Source organism: Oreochromis aureus, linkage group 20 (assembly GCF_013358895.1).
Source record: "Oreochromis aureus strain Israel breed Guangdong linkage group 20, ZZ_aureus, whole genome shotgun sequence".
NCBI classification, from domain to species: Eukaryota; Metazoa; Chordata; class Actinopteri; order Cichliformes; family Cichlidae; genus Oreochromis; species Oreochromis aureus.
In genome coordinates, this window is record NC_052961.1 from 18,318,944 (window position 1) to 18,340,055 (window position 21,112).

Below are 21,112 nucleotides of genomic sequence, written 5' to 3' on the forward strand. Positions count from 1 at the left end.
GGCAGAGAAATGTATTTTATTTACAAACCTTCACACCATAGTTATATCTCTAAGCTGCATGGGCAACTTGCCTCCGAAGGCTATCTCCAATTTTAATTCTCTCTCTCTCTTTTTTTTTTGCATCATTTTCCCACCAGGGCCACTATTCGCTTCCCTTATTTATTAGTGTAATTACTCAGTTCAGCATTATGAATAACTGTCCTGGCATCTCGGTTGAGAGAATCAGGGCAAGGGACAGTCCTGTACTTCAAGTTGCCCTCACATAAATCTCAGTGACACAGAGAGGAGAGAGAGACAGTGCACATGAAATGACAGGAGATGAAAAGAGAGGAGGAATAGAATAGAAGAGTTTGATTGTTTGCAATTCTGCTTATGTTTTCTATCGGTGTAATGGTTGGTTGTTGGGATTTAACTCTGAATGCTCAGTAGCACAAGTAGAAAATACTGAACTCAAAAAAATTAAGCAAGTCCTCAGTCATATTTACACAACTGAAAAAAAAGAAGATGGGAAAAAAAACAGGATAGTAGATCGAGAAAAAGTGAAAAGCAAATATGGTTCCGAAACAAAGCCACACACTGTAAAATCATATCTAGAGTTACTTACCCAGATATTCCGGTGTTCCACATGGCTCCGTGATTGGTCCGTTCTCAAATCTGGACAGGTAGAAATCTCGCAAAACTACTTTATTATGGTTGTTTTCTGTGTAGTACATCAGGTTTTCCAGCTAAAGAGAATGAGAAAAGGAATAAGCGTTCTTACACAATTTCACACGTACTGAACGACAACCATGGAGCTATACGTTAAGGAAATAGGCTACTGGTTTAAACATCTGATGGTGGGTATTTTAACAGATGAGCTCAGATCAGGACCAAGTGAACGTCCATCAAATTTGTCAAAGCAACTCTTGTACTTGTACAAATCCAAGGAACTGTCAGTCTGTCAAGAGATTTATTCTAAAGACACTTCTTCAGCTAAGAGTCTAAGGGTAGAAACACACAGACGCTGCAGCATTTACTTGTATACAAGGGCGATCACAGAACGCTCACACCAGAGTGGGGGCCCTGTGAATGCGCGCTCTGTTACCGCTCTGGTCTTTATTTATATACAAAGCAATACAACAGTGAATATGTCTATTCATAGGAAGAAGAATGTTAGTGCGTGAGGAGTGAAGATAAGAGTGGTTCAGGTGTATGTGTGTGTGTTGTGAGATTCAGAAGGACGCAGCCCCTCTTCTTGTTTAGTGAGCGCAGATAAAAGTGTCCAGCTCTCCTATTTCCTGCTTGTTCAGCTATTATCGCTGTGAGAAAGAATTTATAAAACAGTCTTGCAGTGGACAACAGTCTAAGTCATCAAAAGGTCCATCCATCTTCATCCGCTTTATCCGAGGCCGGGTCATAGCAGCCTAAGCAGAGAAGCCCAGACCTCCCTCTCCCCAGCCACCTCCTCCAGCTTATCCGGGAACACTGTTGGCGTTCCCAGGCCAGCCGAGAGATATAATCTCTCCAGCGTGTCCTGGGTCTGCCCCTGGGCCTCCTCCGTGGGACATGCCCGAACACCTCGCCCAGGAGGCATCCTTGTCAGATGCCCAAACCACCTCAACTGGCTCCTTTCGATGTGGAGGAGCAGCGGCTCTACTCTGAGCCCCTCCCGGATGGCCGAACTTCTCACCCTATCTCTAAGGGAGAGGCCAGCCACCCTTCGGAGGAAGCTCATTTCTGCCGCTTGTATCCGCGATCTCGTTCTTTCGGTCACTACCCACAGCTCGTGACCATAGGTGAGGGTAGGGACGTGATCGACCAGTAAATTGAGAGCTTAACTTTTACACTCAGCTCCCTCTTCACCACGACGGACCGTGCAGCGTCCGCATCACTGCAGCCGCAAACCAATCCGTCTGTCGATCTCCGACTCCTTCTCCCATCACTCGCAACAAGACCCCGAGATACTTGAACTCCTCCACTTGGGGCAGGAACTCATCCCCGACCCGGAGTGGGCACTCCACCCTTTTCCCGCTGAGAACCATGGCCTCAGATTTGGAGGTGCTGATCCTCATTCCCGCTGCTTCACACTCGGCTGCGAACTGTTCAGTGCGAGCTGGAGGCCTTCACCTGATGAAGCCAACAGAACCACATCATCCGCAAAAGCAGAGATGAGATTCTGAGGCCACCGAGCAAAGCCCCCGCCACTTGGCTGCGCCTGAAATCCTGTCCATAAAATTATGAACAGAACCGGTGACAAAGGGCAGCCCTGGCGGAGCCCATCACCCACCGAACGAGTCCGACTTATTGCCGGCAATGCGAACCAAACTCTTGCAACGGTTGTATAGGGATCGAATGGCCCGTAGCAATGGGCCAGACACCCCATACTCCCATAACACCTCCCACAGGACACCCGAGGACACGGTCGAATGCCTTCTCCAAGTCCACAAAACACATGTAGACTGGTTGGGCAAACTCCCATGCACCCTCAAGTATCCTTGAGAGGATAAAGAGCTGGTCCAGTGTTCCGCGACCAGGACGAAAACCGCATTGTTCCTCCTGTGTCCGAGGTTCGACTAGCGGACGAACTCTCCTTTCCAGCACCCTGGCGTAGACTTTCCCAGGAGGCTGAGGAGTGTGATCCCCTGTAGTTGGAACACACCTCCGGTCTCCTTTTTAAAGATGGGGACCACCACCCCGGTCTGCCAGTCCAGGGTACTGCCCCTGATCTCCACGCAACATTGTAGAGGCGTGTCAACCAGGACAGCCCTACAACGTCCAGAGCCTTCAGGAACTGGGCGGACCTCATCAACACCAGGGGCTCTGCCACCAAGGAGTTGTTTAACTGCCTCAGTGACCTCGCCCCAGAAATTGGCGGGTCATTCCCCTCATCCCCAGACTCTGCTTCCTCCTCGGAAGACGTGTCAGTGGGATTAAGGAGGTCCTCAAGTATTCCTTCCACCGCCTGACAATTTTCTCAGTCGATGTCAGCAGCGCTCCGCCAGCACTATACACAGTGCAGGTAGAGCACCGCTTTCCCCTCCTGAGACGCCTGACGGTTTGCCAGAATCTCTTGAGGCAGTCCGAAAGTCTTTTTCCATGGCCTCTCGAACTCCTCCCACACCCGAAGTTTTTGCTTCAGCCACTGCCCGAGCCGCATTCCGCTTGGCCTGTCGCTACCTGTCGGCTGCCTCCGGAGTCCCACAGGCTAACCAAGCCCGATCTCCTTCTTCAGCCTGGTGGCTCCCTTCACCTCTGGTGTCCACCATTTGGTTCGGGATTACCACCACGGCAGGCACCAACCACCTTGCGGCGCAGCTCAATGCAGCAGCTTGGCGATGGAGAAACATGGTCCATTCGGACTCAATGTCCCCAGTCTCCCTCGGAATGCTGTTGAAGCTCTGCCGGAGGTGTGCGTTGAAGATCTCGCGGACTGGGGCCTCTGCTAGACGTTCCCAGCACACCCTCACTACGCGTTTAGGTGCACTGGGTCTGTCCAGCGTCCTCCCCCGCCACCTGATCCAACTCACCACCAGGTGGTGATCAGTTGACAGCTCAGCCCCTCTCTTTACCCGAGTGTCCAGAACATATGGTCGCAGGTCTGGTGATACGATTACAAAATTGATCATCGACCTGCGGCCTAGAGCGTCCTGGTGCCATGTGCACTTATGGACACTTTTATGTTCGAACAAGGTGTTCGTTATGGCCAAACTGTGATTTGCACAGAAGTCCAATAACAAAACACCGCTCGGATTCTGATCAGGGAGGCCGTTCCTCCCAATCACGCCCCTCCAGGTCTCGCTGTTGTTACCCACGTGAGCATTGAAGTCTCCCAGCAGGACAACAGAGTCTCCAGATGGGGCACCATATGCAAACTTATATCATTAAAAGCTTATACTTACTACCAGTACAATTTTCTATTGACACAGTCTTTATTGTCTGTATTATTGGACTTAACAGGAACAATAACTTACAATGAATGATGGTAAATGTACATTTTATACTTTTTACAAAGAGGTAATAAATTAAGTGAGTCTTATGAAAACTGTTGGCTTTCACATTTCCGTGAAAATGGATCTCCAAATAATTTAAAGAAAATAATTTAACAGCTGCATAAACTCCAGTATATTCAAGTTCAAAGAGGTGAAACCACAAAACTCCATGCATGCAAGAAACTATGACTGCAGGTAACTCCTGTGGGTGTTGGTGTCAAACTGAATAGGTATGTAATCAGCGAGGCATCTCAGAAAAAAAAGTCTCTCCTGTCGAAAATGAATACTGGAGCAAAACTACAGTTTGCCAGTGAAGATAGATGCCTTTAGGAACAATGTGTTTGTGTAGACCAAAGGAAGCTTTTCAGGAGAAAAATCTCATGCCAACTGTGAAGCCTGGCTTTAAATTCTATTCAGATATTGTGGAGGGATGTGAAACATGCAGTGCATGCAAGAGAGCCCTCAAACATCTCACAACTGAAAGACCTTTGGACAAAACAGTGGTGAAAATTCTTATATTATTATTATTATTATTATTATTATTATCTGGCTCAGAGGCAGCATGCATACTGAAGACAAAAGTGGTCCTGGTATTGAGCCTTAGGGACACTAATTAAAATGGTCTGTACAGGAGCAAGTATTAGCTATGGCCACAGAGAAGATTTTGTTAAACAGTAAGAATGAAAACAATGTAAAGCCGATCCCTTAATCCCAATCTAGGTTTCAAGATTGTCCAGGAAATTAAAGTAGTTGACTCTGCCAAATGTAGCTAAAAGCACTAGCACTGAGCAGTCATCGCTATCAGTTGTTAAAAGTAAGTCATTGCTAACCTTCACAAAGGCAGTTTCTATCCTGTGGTATGCTTTAAAACTTGACTGAAAAGTGTTAATAGTATTAATATTCATGAAAAAGATTTTAACTAAGATGAAATGACTTCCTCTAGAACCTTAGATAAAAGAAAAGTTACCAATGCTGTTTGTGTTATGATCACATTAGAGGGATTAGGCCAAATTAATAGGCAATTTAGTTTTTTTCACATCAGGCATGCTTAAATCAGAACAATAACATTGATAAGTGAACCTGTTAGCAAGACAAGCAAAATCCAGAAGTAACGAAGCAGCAGATTTAGCAATGTAACTGGAATACTGAAATATGTACAACAAATTATCATGTTGTTTCTGGACCATGACAAAGCCAAACCCAAACACACCAACACAAGTAAAGTAAGCATATTGGTTTCCCTGTAAGAAGTAATTTCTATTCCTGCATTTATTTCAATTTCACTTTTATTCAATTTTGATTTGGTTTGATTGGTTTATAATCTGAATTCTGCCCTGAGGTTTAAGTAAAATAAAATTTCATCTTTTACCAGTAGAGGGAGTCTGAAGCCCAAGAGATGCTGTAGCTCATTCCTAATGGTTTGATGATGTCCGCTAAAGATATGAATCTCTCTGCATGTGTGTCTGTCACTAGAGATTGTTTCAAGCCATAAAGACAGTGTTTACTCCCATGGTAAAAATGTTATCAAATGTTTAGTCATTACCGGGATGGCAGAAGTATGCTTTTATGTGTCTCCAAAGATTTTGTGCTGACTAAATACTTAATATTGCTTTCTGGAGTGTGATGGCGCTCACTCGACAAAGTTAGTTAGTCACTAATCTATATTTATCTTTTTATGGTAGTGGCACTCACTACACACACACACGCCATAAGAAAGGGAGTCAGCATGTACCTTCAGGTTCCTGTGAACTATGTTAAGGGAGTGTAAGTATGCCACAGCCTCGAGGACTTGTCTGATGACATTGGAAGCATCTCTCTCTGTGTAGTTCCCTTGGTCCAGAATCCAGTCAAAAACATCTCCTCCTGTGGCGCTGCATGCAGTCGCACACACACACACACACATATGCGTGCACACAGGCACAAGTACACACATTACTAAAAATACCATGACATGTAAAATGCTATTTTGAAACATTGTAAACCACTTTAAGTCTTTTTGTAGCACAGTTTCCTTTTGTTTACTAAGGATAAACAACCTTTTCTACTAGGCTAGAGCTAGCACTGCTCAGCAATTAAAAACGATAGTATTAGTCATTACTCTAACAGATTTGGTTAAATTTTGAGATGAATGATGACAATGATTATCATGTAATGCTTCCAGCAGGAGGTCTGGTACCTGGGCCAATGTGTGAGCTACACATAAATAGCCCGATGTACACACAAATGACTGCAATCGCTTTCAGTGCAGTTTGTCTTTCTCTGTTTCAGTAACACGGCATAAATAATTTGTCCACTCTGCTCCAGTCATTATTATTGCTTTCAAATAAAGCTCCAAATATCAAAATGCGCAAGTCACAAGTGATGTGGATTAGGTGAGTTCTAGTGTATCGATCCCAAGCTCTCCACAGAGACTCTCTTGTAGCAGAGCAGTGCTTCAGGAGCACTGAGTAATGTTGAGTGTTACTAAGAGCAAATATCTCATCAAATCTAACACCTTCCCCTGTTGCTGAGGGGAACAACAGAGCACACAGTAATAAGAGGATAGACTCAACTCCTACCCTCGAGCTGCTGGATTTGTGTTACGGCACATGCACAAAAAACGACACACAAACAGATATTGACAATGATGTCAACGCAAGAAAGACAATTGGTGGAAAAGTTCAAAGAAATGCTCACAGCTCCTGGACGATGAAGTATTCCTTCCGAGTCTCAAATGTATCTATGAGCTGAAGGATGTTTGGATGGCTTACCCTGGAAGAGGCAAAAGAAGTCACAGCCTGTAGGACGTTACACGCAAACGTAAGGTGCTAAGGAGTCTGTCAGGTGACTAAATAGCTCAAAGAAAGTGAAAAGCATAATTCACATCTCAGCTTACAATATCAACCAGAATTATTGCATAATTTATTTCACTTGAAAATTTGTATATCCAAACATTCTCTCCTTCTCCTTCTCTCCGCCTTTCTCCATTGCTCAATCATACATCCATCTGTTCACAGACTGATTGCGTACAGTTTCAGAATCATGATTTCGTTCTTGGCAGCCTTGCGGACTTTCCTGCCATCTTTCTTGAGGAATTTCTTGCAGACAAACACCTTGTCTGTTTGTCTGTCCTTTGCCAGGCACAGCTCGCAGAACTCCTTCCTACGCAATAAGAAAAAAAAATGGACAGAAAGACAGACAGACTGAGAACGGCAGATAGAGTAAATGCTGGAAGAAGGATGAAAGTTTCTGATATTTTTTGTATGAGAGCACGGTCCAGGAAAGACAGAATAATATTCAAATTAGGGGCACAAAGAGTACACTGGCTGCTTTGGTGAAACACAGTGAAATAATTTAATTGGGAGGTGAAGCTTTGGATAGAAGGGTTGAAATGGGTCTTACTGCTACCATCAGCTGGGCGGCATTAGGTTTTGAGCCTTTGGGGCATTCAGTACTTCACCCAAATGGATTCAGGGAAGCTTCGTGATGGAAAATTAAACTGCAATGTTTCACAATGAGAATGAAAAAGAAAAAGCGATAAACACAATTTTAAGAAGCACATGTACAGGCCTACAGCAAAAGCCTTGCACTTAATTCTGACTTAATGTGTTTTTAAGTTTGTGTGTGTGTACACGCGCGCGTGTGTGTGTGTTATATAAAAGATGAGCAGAAATCTCTGAGGCCAGATGCTGATGTTGCCATATGGCCTTTTACACTGATTGGTATTTGTGTGTATGGTTTGCATGCCTGCGTGTGTGTGTGCATTAGTGTTTCTCGAAGGGGTGTGCAGAAGAAAATGGTCTGTTTTCAGCCAGTTGAGCAGCAAACTGATTTTCAGAGGTCTTACGCAATATGTCTAAATATCTTTTGAATAAATAATAGATCAAGTGAATAAACAATAGCCTTTGAACAATGTGTTTGCTGAACTGTTACAATCAAAAATATTGAGACAATTGGCTGGCTAAAACTGACAAATTTGTCACATTTGTCTGTTACACACTAGCCTCGTGCTATTACCTTCTGTCATTCCTTCAGTGAAACCTTCTGATATGCCAAACCAAATCTGTAGTGAGAACTGTCCAGTTCAATTCAGAAAATAATTCATGAGGTGAATAAAAACCCTGCAAGAACTATGAAATGTGCCTGGGAAATGTTTACAATGGAGAGGAGGGAACACGGCAAAAGAAATCCATGCATAAAGCTTTATAGCACTTACGCTCGCAGGACTTGTCCAAACTCATACTTGTCTGTGACATCAGATATCGTGTCATACGTTCGCCCATCTCGCAGGGCAAGGCACCCAAATGGCATGACGGCATTCACCTAAAAAGAAACAAAAATTAAAAATGAAGAGAAAGGTCTTTGAGTCATTTCACTATTGGGGTCAAAGAAATTATTTCGAAGATACCTTTAGGTGACAGACAGATAAAAGGAAGCGGAGAGGCAAAAACAAGCGTGTTAAAGGGGAACAGAGTTACTGATGAAACACTGTGAAAGCTTCCCAGTTGTTGAAGTCAGAAGAGACTGAAGGAGCGCCATTACTATTAGTCTTTAAAATATACAGTATGATGGAGCGCCACAGATACAGCCGTGTCAATTTCGGAACAAATGTGAATGCCGATGCTTCTGGCAGCCTGGTTTATGCCAGCCTTGTCAACAGACACTAAGCTACCCACTAAGCTTCTCTTTACTCTGCTAAAGTCTGCAGATTCAGTGCAACGTCTGTCAAGTTCAAGTTAAACTTTATTTCTAAAGGGCAGTGTCCCTGCATCCCTGAAGCAGCTGGTTTCTTCACCAATCGCTGGACTACTGAGTAACACCGAGACTGCTAGATTTTAATGACATAATTTTTTTGTTCACAGTCTGTCAGTCTTGATATAGCCCTTAATGTCACACAGAATGACTTTTAATACTTCCTTTTTATCTCATCGTAAGTCCTGCTGCTAGCCTCGCATATACTGTATATAATACTGCACTGGTCTTTTCACCTGATAGTAACTCATACTGTTAACACTGCACATACTGTATGTAATACTATATATTTATATATATCAAATCTTCTTATCATGTCTACCTTAAAATAGCTTGTGACCCCACAGGAGGTTCCAAACGCCCAGGTAGAATATGAAGGATCTAGATAGTGAATCAGCAATCAATATACCATCTCACCACAGTCCTCAGGCAATCCTCACCCACATCTTTTAAGCACACCATCTACTGTAGGAGACAGATTCCCTGGAAACTTCACTCATCCATCCTCAAGGTCCTTCTCCTCTATCAAGTACTGTTACCTGAGCCTTAATATCTAACCCATTCCCATTTGTCATATAACTTCTATTGTTTCTATCTATGAGTCTCTTCAATTGAGTTAGGAAATGACGCAATAGGAGGGAATGGGACATTTGAGAAGGAGCTTTGATTAATGTGAGTAATTGCATAGAGAGAGCCAGTAATGTAAAGATGACTTCATTGTTCATTGTGTAACAGAGAGGGAGAGAGAGGGAGAGAGAGAGAGAGAATAGCCAGATATATATGACAGAAGAGAAAGACAATAGAAATCCTTAGCAGAAATGGCATTTTGCGGGTGCTAATTTAGGATTAAGGAATGAATATCAGTGACATAAAATCCTCTCTCTTCTCTTTGTGTGCATGACATCACCAGTGTAGATGATAGGGCCAGAGGTGGGTCTGTCCTGTGATGGAGGAGGGGCAGGAAAGTACTGTGTAATCCCAGTGCTGGCCGTAATCTTTAATCTGTACCCCTAATCCAGAGTGCTGGGATACAATGTGTGTGTGTGTGTATGTGCATGTGTATAAAAGTGTGTGCCTGAGCAAGTATAAAGGCTGATGTGGGTAAATCGCAAGTACAGATAGCGGTTTGAGCAGGAGGGTGCGTGCCTGTGTGTACATATGCATCCATATGTCCATCCTTGTGTGAGTGTAATGCCCCGGTGAGATGGGAGGTATTTAGTGGTGAAAATGCGTAGTACTGCCAGAAGATTATGTAAGCGCAACAACAATCCCATGACAAGGTCCAGGACGGTGAAGGTGAAGCTGGCATGAATGGAGCACATCCATCCCCCTGGGAACAAAGTGTACCCACTGAAATAAAGTAAAGGCTGCCAAGCCCCAAACATTATTCTTCAGTAAGGGTCAGGAGACGGGTTTGCCAAGAACTTTTGAGATACTAAGTTTTCAGCCCATCCCTTTCTTGCTCTGTCCCCATCTGCAGACACACTATTAAAAAAAAATATATTTCTGCCTTTACACTGGCATTAACGTTTTTAAAAACTTTTCCTCCAGTTTGTTTAACAGTTGGTGTAGGTTTAGTTGAAACTTAAAGTGAAGCACTTCATTTCTTTGTGCGAAGAACAAATTCCCAGAGGGTTTGAAATGTGGATGGCCTTAAAAAGAACACTAAATAACTGTCTGTGCTTTCGATTTGGAGGGATGTAATCAGTCTAGGGTATGTACTTTCTTTTAGTTACAGTGTATTTCACCTTTTCCCTCCTTGTGCCAATAGAGACTGTTTCTCAGACTGCCATAAAAACACCGTACGCGCAGAATACTGAGTCAGTACGAGCCTTGAAGTTGACGAGGAGTAGGAGGAGATATATGGAGGATATGAGGAGAATGGAGATGAGAGGGGAGGACTGGAAAAGATGGAAGATGAGGGAAAAGGTGAGAAATAATGGGAACAGAAAAGCAAAGTGAAAAGTGCACTGTGACTAAGTGGAAAGGTGGATAGAGAAAATAGTGTACATGAGAACAGAACAAAGTGTGAAACACAGAACTGCAGAGGCAGATCGAGAGTACCTATCAACCTCACAGCTTCACAGCTATCTGTGTGCAAATGTTTGCACAGGTGAGTGTGTGTCTTTGCGAGTGTAAGTGTGGGCACATGTGGCTGTATGTGTGTATATGTTAACAGGCTTTGTTAGACTCACTGTGTTTGGTAAGAGTATGAAAGGATGTCCCCAAAGTCAGAAAGCACTTGAAGGCATGCTGACAGGGCAACCTCTCTGTAAGAAAAATTTACAGCACACAGCCTGAATATCTGCCACAGATTTGCAGGTAGCACGATATCAGGGATAAAATGAAAGAATTGAAGTGCAGTGCAACATTCCAGCCCTTCTAAGTGATGCCATCACTGATCTCTCAGTAGCAGGTTCGACTTTGAATCAGTAGGTCTGACTGCTGTATGATGTGGGTGTCTTAACTTTTCAGCAGCACAAAAAAATGTTTCCTTTTAACATTTTCAGATTTTTTCGGTCATGCATTTCATTCATGCCTTTTTTTGCTAATTGTCAAGCTGCGGTTCAAACTCGCTACGTGGAGACATGACTGAGCACCTACAGGTGGGAAAATGTATTTCTATATTTTTCATTTTAATAAGAAGGGATTAACTAATGTATGATTTCAGTACTTACAAAATAAGTCAGTCTTTCTGAGGGATAAGGAACCAACTGTCCCTTCATACTGGCTCTAATTAGACCACAAAACGTAACAAGCCCAGAGCTCAGGAGACTCAATTCAGCTCACACTGTCAAACGTGGTCAAAATAAGCACCGAGCCTCCTATAATTAAACAAAACTGTAACACAAATGGGAATAACATGATTTACATGGATCTTAACTCACTTCAGTTGAACTTTTGAAATTTTAAATAAGAGTCCATCTACATTACTTAATAATGTAGGATGCAGGAAATGCTGGCAGGGAACAAAAAAGGAAACATTGTAACAACTGCACAGTTTGCTGCGTACTTCCCTTATATTCTTATAAAATGCATACCCATTAACACACACAGGCACACGCACACTTAGGTGTGAAGCCGCACCGAGCTATCCGAGACATCACACTTCATCTTCGGCACCCCTAAATCAAATTGCCGGTGCACAGCTCTGCGTTTGTGGGTGTCTGTGTGGCTGTTCACAAGTGCTGTGTTTAGGCTGCAGCAAGGCTAAAAAAAAAAAAAGAATCAAATGGAACAGAATAGCTTTTTATCGGCTCACACGGGAAGTGTTTCAGAGGTTCTTGGCGTCAAGGTTATGATTCTGCTGTTTAACGCCACTCATCTCTTTAGCCATTCTGTCCCACTTGGCACAGGCTCAGTCGGCCTCTCTGGAAAAAAAGGAAAAGAAAACGGTCTCTTTCTTATCGGCAAATCTACGCTGTCTCAGGGCTAAACACAAACAGAATAACATAACGAAGAAACGCAGTAGGCATGTGCTGTGTGCGACAAGGCGCTATGTCTACTTTTGCTTTGGATGTGCTTCTGGTTTTAGAAAGCTGAGAATAATTGCAAATGGATGTTATGTAAATATTTCACCCACTGCTGTGTGAAGCTGCTTTTTGTGTTGTCAGTCAAGTGCTTAGTTGTGTCAGTATGTCCTTGTCACTGTCAGACTGATGCTGCTTGCAAATCGACAACATTGTCATTATCTTCATCACCACAATGCAAATCCTGATATCCACACAATTCGATTAAGTCATGCCGCACTGCCTTTGTTAAGAGGTGACTCGAGATGCACAGTATAATAAGATAAACGGCACCAAAGTGTATGTGTTTGCATGTGCGTGTGTGTGTTTGTGAAGAAAAAATATTAACAAGTATGTCAATGTTTGCCTCCGGAGAAGAATGAGAGCAGCAGATTTACTTGAACGAAACATGACAGGCCTCGCATGTCAGACTGCATATGCCTCCATACGCAGAGACACAGTATATTTTTCAAAGAGCTTCGCTACAACTGTCCTTGGCAGAGCAGCATGCTGAATATATCGGCCCCTCGTTAGTGTTAGACATGCCACTCTGCCTACCTCACAGCATCAACACGGGCGCGTCTTTCCACAGGAATAGCATGTTTTCACTTTAACCACTTCATCTGTCTTTCCCCGCCTCTCCTGCTTTCTTCTCTCAGTCTTTCACCTGTCCTTAAAGCTTTCGTCTCATTATTGTTTCCAAATCCTTGACTTAGTAGACCTGTAAAGGTTATCATATCAAACCCAGGCTGAGAAATGGAGGAGCGGGGATAGGGAGAGGCGACATCGGAGGTTAATACTGATACAGGAGCCACTGATATGCAGGAAGAATTTGGAGAAAGAAAAGAAAAGATCCTGTGGTGAGACCCCCCCCCGAAAAAATACAGCTACTTTCAGACGTTCCCTTTTTCACAAGGGGTCACCGCTGAAGGTAGCTCCACATATTTGATTTGACAGATTTTTGCACCAGGTGCCCCCAAAGGGATTCATGTCTCCCGAAGATCAAACTGGGGATCTTTTGCTTTGTAGATGAACGTGTGACCACAACACCATGGAGCCAACTGGTGTGTGTGTGAGAGTAAGACGATTAAATATATTTAAAATGTACAAACAAACCTATTATGTGACAGGAGGTAATTTTCTGAGTTCCAAAAAGGCCTTGAGCAGGTTATTAAGCAAATCATTACCTCCATGTTTCATACTTTTAATATGATTAAAATTAATAACCATATCTTTTTTTTTTTTGCCCTCACCTTGATATTCATGTGCTTGTTTTTTGTGTGCAAATCAGCGTGTGCCTCTTCATCCATGTATAACAAGACATGACAGCTGCAGCCTGTTCCTTATTGATCAGTCAAGAGCTCCTATTATTTACTTGACTTAACACAGAGAGAAGAAAAACAAGGCTAAAATTGACTTTTCATCATGGAACGCTTGGGGGTTTAAAAATCCTTCACACCAAGTCCACAACATTATGTAAGAATTGCGTCAGGTGCAATTAGGAAATAAGCGCTTTCATATTGCCATTTATGTCATTTTGGTCCACAAAACACATTCCCAGTAAGAATATAATGCCATTAAGCAGAAATTAGTCCACCAATTCCTACTAGGCTCATTGCCTGAGTAGACAAGTGTGTGCCCCATATTGAGCAGAGCACACAGCAGCCGGAGGTTGGTCCCAGACCTTATCAGGATGCTGCAACATGAAAGTGGGACAAATAAAAGAGTTGTGAGGACATGACACAGTACACAGGAGAGAAGGGATGAGAGATATGAAAAAGAGAAGCAGATGAAGGGCCAATTATCAGATCATTACTGTGCTTGATAAAAATCAAATGTAGTACATCTACTTGTAGCACACAAGCACAGAAAACAGAAGGTGAATGGAGTATCATTTGGAATATGGACACACACACACATGCATGTACGTACACGCACATGCACGCACACACACACACACACACACACACACACACACACACACACACACACACACACACACACACACACACACACACACACACACACACACATTTGCACAGTAAACTTATAACATGAAGAGTTATGTGTGTCTGAATGTCACATAATGGCTATTACCCATGAATATGATTCCTGTGTCGCATCAATATCTATTACATTTGTTTCTTCCACTGTGCTCCCAGTAAGGGGTCTTCTTCGAGCTTGTTATAAGCACTAATTCCCTCATTTCTCATAGAGTGGCTCTCATCTAAGGCCTGTCTATGTGTGTGTGTGTGTGTGTGTGTGCACGTGTGTGTGAGGGAGAGAGACAGTTAATGTGTTTGTGTGACTGCGAGGCATAGCAGAAACAGGCTTAATAAGGAAACACACTGATGAAAATTCATCACATCGGCCCAGAGAGAGATGGAGACAGGAACCTCTTTCCAAATGCAGACATTCAAAATTTAGCCAAATTCATGTTGCTGCACACAGTCGCTTTTACTGCTATTTCTGTAAAGACATTTGCTGACATAATGCATTTGTTGGGCTCTTGCCCTTAAGTTTAACTATCACACCCAGACTTTTCTCAAACCTAAACCTAATTCTAACCTGACACTTGAAATGAATTGTGAAAAGATGAGAACCAGCCGAAATGTTCTTTCTTTCCTAAATATCCTCACTCTGATAGTGTTAAAGTACAATCCAAATAAAACGCACACACACAGACACAGACACACATATATATGTATATATATATACATATATGACATTGTGTGTTTCTAAACATTTTACGTTTTACGACTCTGTCAGTAATAGTAATACAGCTTCAACTCCCTCCCCCCTCAACCCCCACCCCACTGTCTGTCCTCTGTTTTCTGTCCCCTCATTAAGAGAGTGGGTGAGTGGATCTGTGCAGGTCTTGCACAGTAAGTGCGTCCTCAGGGAGAGGGGCCACAGAGTACCTTTTGACAAAAGTGTGTGTGTGTGTGTGTGCGTGTGTTTGCCTGTAGCTTACACAGAATGACGCAATACCTGGCTGACAGGCTTGCTCTTTCTGACACCAGAGGAGCCTGAGGCAGGACCTGCAGGCATACACACACAGAGGAACAGACACATACGCACACACACAAATACACGTACACACACTGTGTCTATACAACTATACAACTGTCAGACCGAATGATGGTTAGTGATAGCTTTTTCTGAGTGTGTGTGTGTGTGTTTGTGTAAGTAACTTTCTGACAAAAACTGACTTTATCCAAGAGTCGGATACATATTGTGGCATACAAAATCACACACAGACGAGGAGCGAGCACTTCCTCTAGAGCGGAATGGAAAATCACAACAGAAAAAACAGAGCTCCACATGACAGTAAGTGAGAGCGAGACAGAGTAAAAGGGAGGTGAGTAGAGGATCATAAGCAAGTGAAAAAGTAAGACTTCATGAATATATTATGCAAATCTATTGCATAAAACATGTTGGTGCATTTACACGTTTATAGTTTCTTCTCTCTCATAAAAGAGGAACTGTAAAAAATACATTTATATCAACAAAAGCCTGAGCCCCCACCTCTCTCATTCTCTCTCCCTCGCCCTCTTTCCATTCACTCCAAATTGTGGTTTTATTCATGTTGTGCTGCCTTGTCTGTTTTAATGCCTTCCTCTTTATATAAATACAAGTATTACAATGCAAAAACGTTGCTAATCTTGTTAAAGGAAACCCGAAGGCCTGATGGTAACGGGAAAATTGGGAGCTGGAGTTTGATAAAATCACTGCTATTCAGAAATACGGTAAACAAAGTTTTAAGGTAATGTGTCTAAAGACATTTTTGATTTGAGGTGAATGCGTAAACGTTGTGGTGACGTGTTTTCTATGGATTTTAACATTATAACATCTACATTATCTGCATGAGTCAGTTTTTCTGAACTGCAAATGTCTGTAAAAGATCTCATGGACATCGATAGCTGTTGAAACATTTCAGTGTAGACCAAGTTGGTGGACCAGCTGACAGACCAACTGTTAGTTTAGCTGGCAAACAAATTGATGGTGCATCTTGTACTTTGCTTGACATTTGGTTGCCCTAATCGATTGCTCAGCTGTTTGCTGTGACCACCGGCAATGAGGTCAAAACAAATGCTACATTAAAAAATCCTACGTGTTTAATCTTTGGATACTGTCGCGCAAAGATGCAGATATGACAAATTCATCTGTGGTTTTGTTGCAGCTGATTGCATAATATTAAAGGGTTCACCTAAGGTTTTGTGTCGTTGATAAGGGTGTAGAGTATAAATTATATGTGAACCCTATACTGTGTGTTATAGTAGGTGCACATAATAGTAGCATTTTATCCATCCATCCATCTTTTTCTGCTTAAGCAGAATTACCTCCACCAGCCCTTCCAGGAAAACACTGAGGTGTTCCCAAGCCAACTGAAAGAATTAACCTCTCCAGTGTCTACTGGTTCTGCCAGTGAACTTCTTGCCCATGGGAACAACTCACATATCAGGCATCCAGGAGGCATCCTAGTCATATACCTGAGCCACCTCAATGTAGATCTATTTCTTGGCTGCTTAAACTGGCTTATACTTTAATCAGTATTATAACGGACTGAAATTCTTGACTTTCCCAAATAATCAATTACTATCTGAATCATCACCAGAAGTCAAATGCAATAGCCTGCTTGAAGCGTCTTTCCAGGGGCAGGTGTTGGTTGTATTAAATCGAAGTCAAATGTTTAATTATTTTTCTGTGAATTTTGGCCTTGTTTTCCCACTAGTCTCGTATTTCTTTCCCAGGAAGTCGAGATGTCTAAAAATGCTCACCCATGTGGGGATTAGTGCTTGGAAATTGCCAGCCTTACACTATAATGAGGATAGGGAAAAGGACCTTTCAGACAACACTGATTTGTAATTGTAATTCTGTCAGCCTGACATTAACACAAGAGCATTACAAGCAATGTTTAGAAGCTCTGGGCTCCATTTTTCTGCTCTTATTTTCTCAGTAAATTTTCTGATTCTACAATAGGACAGCTGTACAAATGCAAAACATCACCCATTACCAAAGCTCGGCTGGCATTACTCTTGGGGTATCAATCACTTTATCGTCAGTTTATTACATTTGTACACTCACTAAAACGCATCACTTGACACAAAAAAAAATCAGAGTCAGAGTCTCTGTTGAGACCAAGTGGCTTGTTGAACTTCATTTCTGTGTTTTCCAGCATTAATCAGGGCTTACAATGTAACAATAAAAGTGTGTGACACATTCTTCAAGTGTGTTATTAATTGGAGCTACTATACAACGCTTCCTCTTGATTGTGCTGTGTCTGTATCTTTGTCTGAGCAATACCCTTAAATGTGATCAGAACAGCAATTATAGAAGTGAAAAATCAACAACAAAGCCAATTTTTTTATTAAGGGTTTCAGTAATGCATGCCAGTGTGGAATCACACTCTTAATGTTCATGCTTCCCTGCTAGGAAACACGAACATTTGCAAAATGCTCCAGTGTCAAACACAGAACCAAGAATTAAACGTCGCCTGTCAGCTCCTCACCCCGAGCACACCGTGTCGACATGAAATGCTAGATCAAGCAAAAAGGACAGAGAGAGGGCGGATATGTTTCACAAGTTTGAGATCATGAAGGGATGCTGCAATACTCAGAGGAAGACATGCAGGAAGCTCACGTGACGATCTTTTAGGCAGTGTGCAAGTGTGCACTGTACGTGTGTGTTTGTGACTGGAGGGTCACCGGGGAGGAGTTACAATTTCTGTCAAGTGGTTTTCCTCTAAAAAATACACAATGTGTCAGTGTCTCAAAACGCAGCTCCCTTTAGGGCCATGAGCTGATGCAACTTTTATCAACCAACTTGAATTCTCTGCGTGTGTTTGGGGGCACTTTTGGTTACACTTAATCCACTTTCAGATGCTCAAGAGATGCTTATGTGGAGAGAGAGCTGTCATACACATGTGTGCAGGTGCGTGCACGCACACACACACACACACACACACACACACACACACACACACACACACACACACACACACACACACACACACACAAATCCCTCTTCAGTCTTTGACAACACATACAGAACCACAAATGTACCTACCCAAACACCACCTACACGCACTCAGACACACAAAAGAAATACACATGTACATGTACTTTGCCACTGGACTTGTTATTATTCTCAGGTGAATAAATTAAACTGCAAAACCTTCTTTCCCAGCATCCATCGGTGTATGTGTCAATGCGCACATTAATGTTTTTGTGGGTATCTCCATTGATCACGACTGCATTAATTCATTCCTTTTGTGACCAAACATGGCCTTTGGACGCACCGCACAGAGTGCCTCTCCAAAAACCCGGACTTCAAATGAGAGGCTCAATCCACACCTCGCTTTGCAGGCACACACGCGCACATACACACCCACACACAATGCACACATACAGTAAACAAACTAAGACACAGTAAAAGAGACACATAAAGATGTGCACAAAATCGAATGAAAAAACAAACATTTCTTGCTGGTTTTCCCAACCAGGGTGTTCTGCTAATTTTCATCAAAGCAAACTCCACCAACTCCCTCCTTTTTGCTCACTCCCCTCGCTTTCTCCTCCTCTGTTTACATCACGTGTTGCATGTCTACTGACTATGATGCCAGATAGACTGATAGATTGAAGTAAATGTGCCTGTACGACCAAGAACAGAAGGTCACTTTGCTGTTGTCCATCAAAATAGCCTGTGTGTCTCATACAGTTATACAAAGATTCTTCTTGACTGTTTTGAGCCAAACCTCGATCAATAAAAACTTCAGCAGGGAATATAAAAGACAGCATGTTGTGAGCTGTAACTCCTGGATCGACTGCAAGATTTAAAAAAAAAAAAAGGTTCCAAGCAGCGCTCTATTATGGTGACTTCATTTCATCAGTTATTAAACAGGAAGAAAACATCTTGTGGCTGTAGATGTGAGCTTACTTTCATTACAGTAGCCTTTTATTTATTTATTTTTTGCAAAATAATACAGTTGATGGTATGTTAATCCTCAAATTTCTGAATATTCCAGTGCATGTTAACCTGAAACAATCTGTTCAGCTATTCCTCTCAGCCAAATTTGGCTGCTCATTATCTTCCCATGGGTTGTCTGTGAGTTTTCAGATTCTTAGTTTGTGCAAGGTGGCCGTAACATTTCTCCACTTCTGCAGTAATCTGAATCCCGAAGGCTTATCCCTCACACAAACATGCATAGCTAAATAATTGAATTCTAAACAAGGGGCATTTATAATTAAAAGGACAAAGGATGCAGCTGTTACAATTTTAAATTTTTTTTTTTTGCAAATGGAAATGGTGATAGCAGGTTTGTGATGTGATGATATGAAAATATTATATCAGAAATGGGTGAGTTTAAGCAGAAAGAGAACCAAACGCCATACTTTTGCTACAATAGAGGCACTTATTATGTACCATCTGAATGCAAATGCAAAACCACTTGCACGTGTGCATGTCTGTGTGTGACTTGGACAAGCACAAGACTTGCGGTTGCTTGGTCTCAAGGTTTGAGTGGGTGAGACAGGGGTTAAGCGATGGGATAAAAAAAGATAATCAAGATGGGAAAAAAAAGAGAAATAAGAGGCAGCAAGGGAGAGGATGATGAGGATGATATATGGCTACTTGCATGATCCAGTTTGGGCATATATTCAGGACAGATACGTAACTACACACAGATGGCTCCTCCCCCCACACACAGACAGAGGTCAGAGAACCAGCACTTTTGTACTTGTATTGCACTCATAGTTAGACCACATCAGCCATATATATATATATATATATAAAATAAAAAAGTCCTACAGAATTTGTCTGTACATTTATTACATTCATTTTGTTTTGTATTGTGTTGATACCCGGCATATTTTTTCTTCTGTTACTGCATATCTTCCCAAGTCATGTAAGGATATAATAGACTGAAATAGATTTTTTAAAAAGTGGTGTTTCTCAGGCTGGCAGACTTTTATTGTACTTTTTAAGTTTTAACTTGTTCATAGGGTTCACAGTAAGTGATGACTGGTAGAATTAGCTTGAGGCTAATGCAGGCTCATGTACACTCTTAGCTTTGTGCAGCATCTGTATGAAATATTAACCACATCCTCTATTTCAATTTTCAATTTCAATTCAATTCAATCTTTATTGGCAGACTTCATGTCCATAAAAACAAGACAGAAACACACACACAACACCCCCCAACACAAGGTATAAACCATTATATATATATATATATATATATATGTAGATAAATAAGTATATAAAGCATTTGTAAAAATATAAAACCATAATATACATAAAACACAATTACTTAAAATAAATCAATAAATACACAAACACTTTAACCAGTGCTTTCTCAGACTGGATGAGTAACGGGAACCACTCACTGTTGGATCTGTAAGTGCTAAAATTATACTGTTACTCGAACCATCCAGTCGTTCTCTAAAATTGTACATTAACTTTCTTAAATGGTTAATGTACAATGGGATTTCATTTGAAAATCTGCATATACATTGTATTCAAAATAATGTCTGACTTGTACGGTTGTCACCACAATCAGAAGTGGATGACGATGAATGGGAAAGAAAAGATAGAGAGGGAAATGGGAGGCGGGCTATTATGGTCAGAATGACAGCGATCTACATGAGATGCCTCCAAATTAATTTTGGAAAATTTTGAGAAGTGATTGTACTCTGGTATTGGATAAGAGCCTTTACTGAAATTATTCATAAGCTTTAATGTCTTATTTTCAAGACAGAAAAAGCACACAAAACAATGAGGCCTGAATTGATGAGACAAACAAACACAAATGGTGTAAAATAGACTAATTCTGCAGACCTGTAACAAGGCAGTCTTTTATGGTTGGATTTACAGTGTAGATGAAGGCTGAGGCTGATGATTCAG

The 21,112-nt window shown here is 42.0% G+C and overlaps 1 protein-coding gene across 1 annotated transcript in view; it reads right to left on the reverse strand.

The window, feature by feature from the left end:
• The window catches only part of camkvl (CaM kinase-like vesicle-associated, like), a 41,859-nt gene that overhangs the window by 5,055 nt on the left and 15,692 nt on the right, over nucleotides 1–21,112 (reverse strand). Inside the window, exons 2-6 of the mRNA XM_031753275.2 lie at nucleotides 8,164–8,270; nucleotides 6,978–7,109; nucleotides 6,645–6,719; nucleotides 5,701–5,839; nucleotides 605–725 (exon numbers count right to left, since the gene is read on the reverse strand). Of these exons, the coding sequence (XP_031609135.1) occupies nucleotides 605–725; nucleotides 5,701–5,839; nucleotides 6,645–6,719; nucleotides 6,978–7,109; nucleotides 8,164–8,258 (562 nt within the window). The 5' untranslated portion in view covers nucleotides 8,259–8,270. The remainder of the gene's footprint in view (nucleotides 1–604; nucleotides 726–5,700; nucleotides 5,840–6,644; nucleotides 6,720–6,977; nucleotides 7,110–8,163; nucleotides 8,271–21,112) is intronic.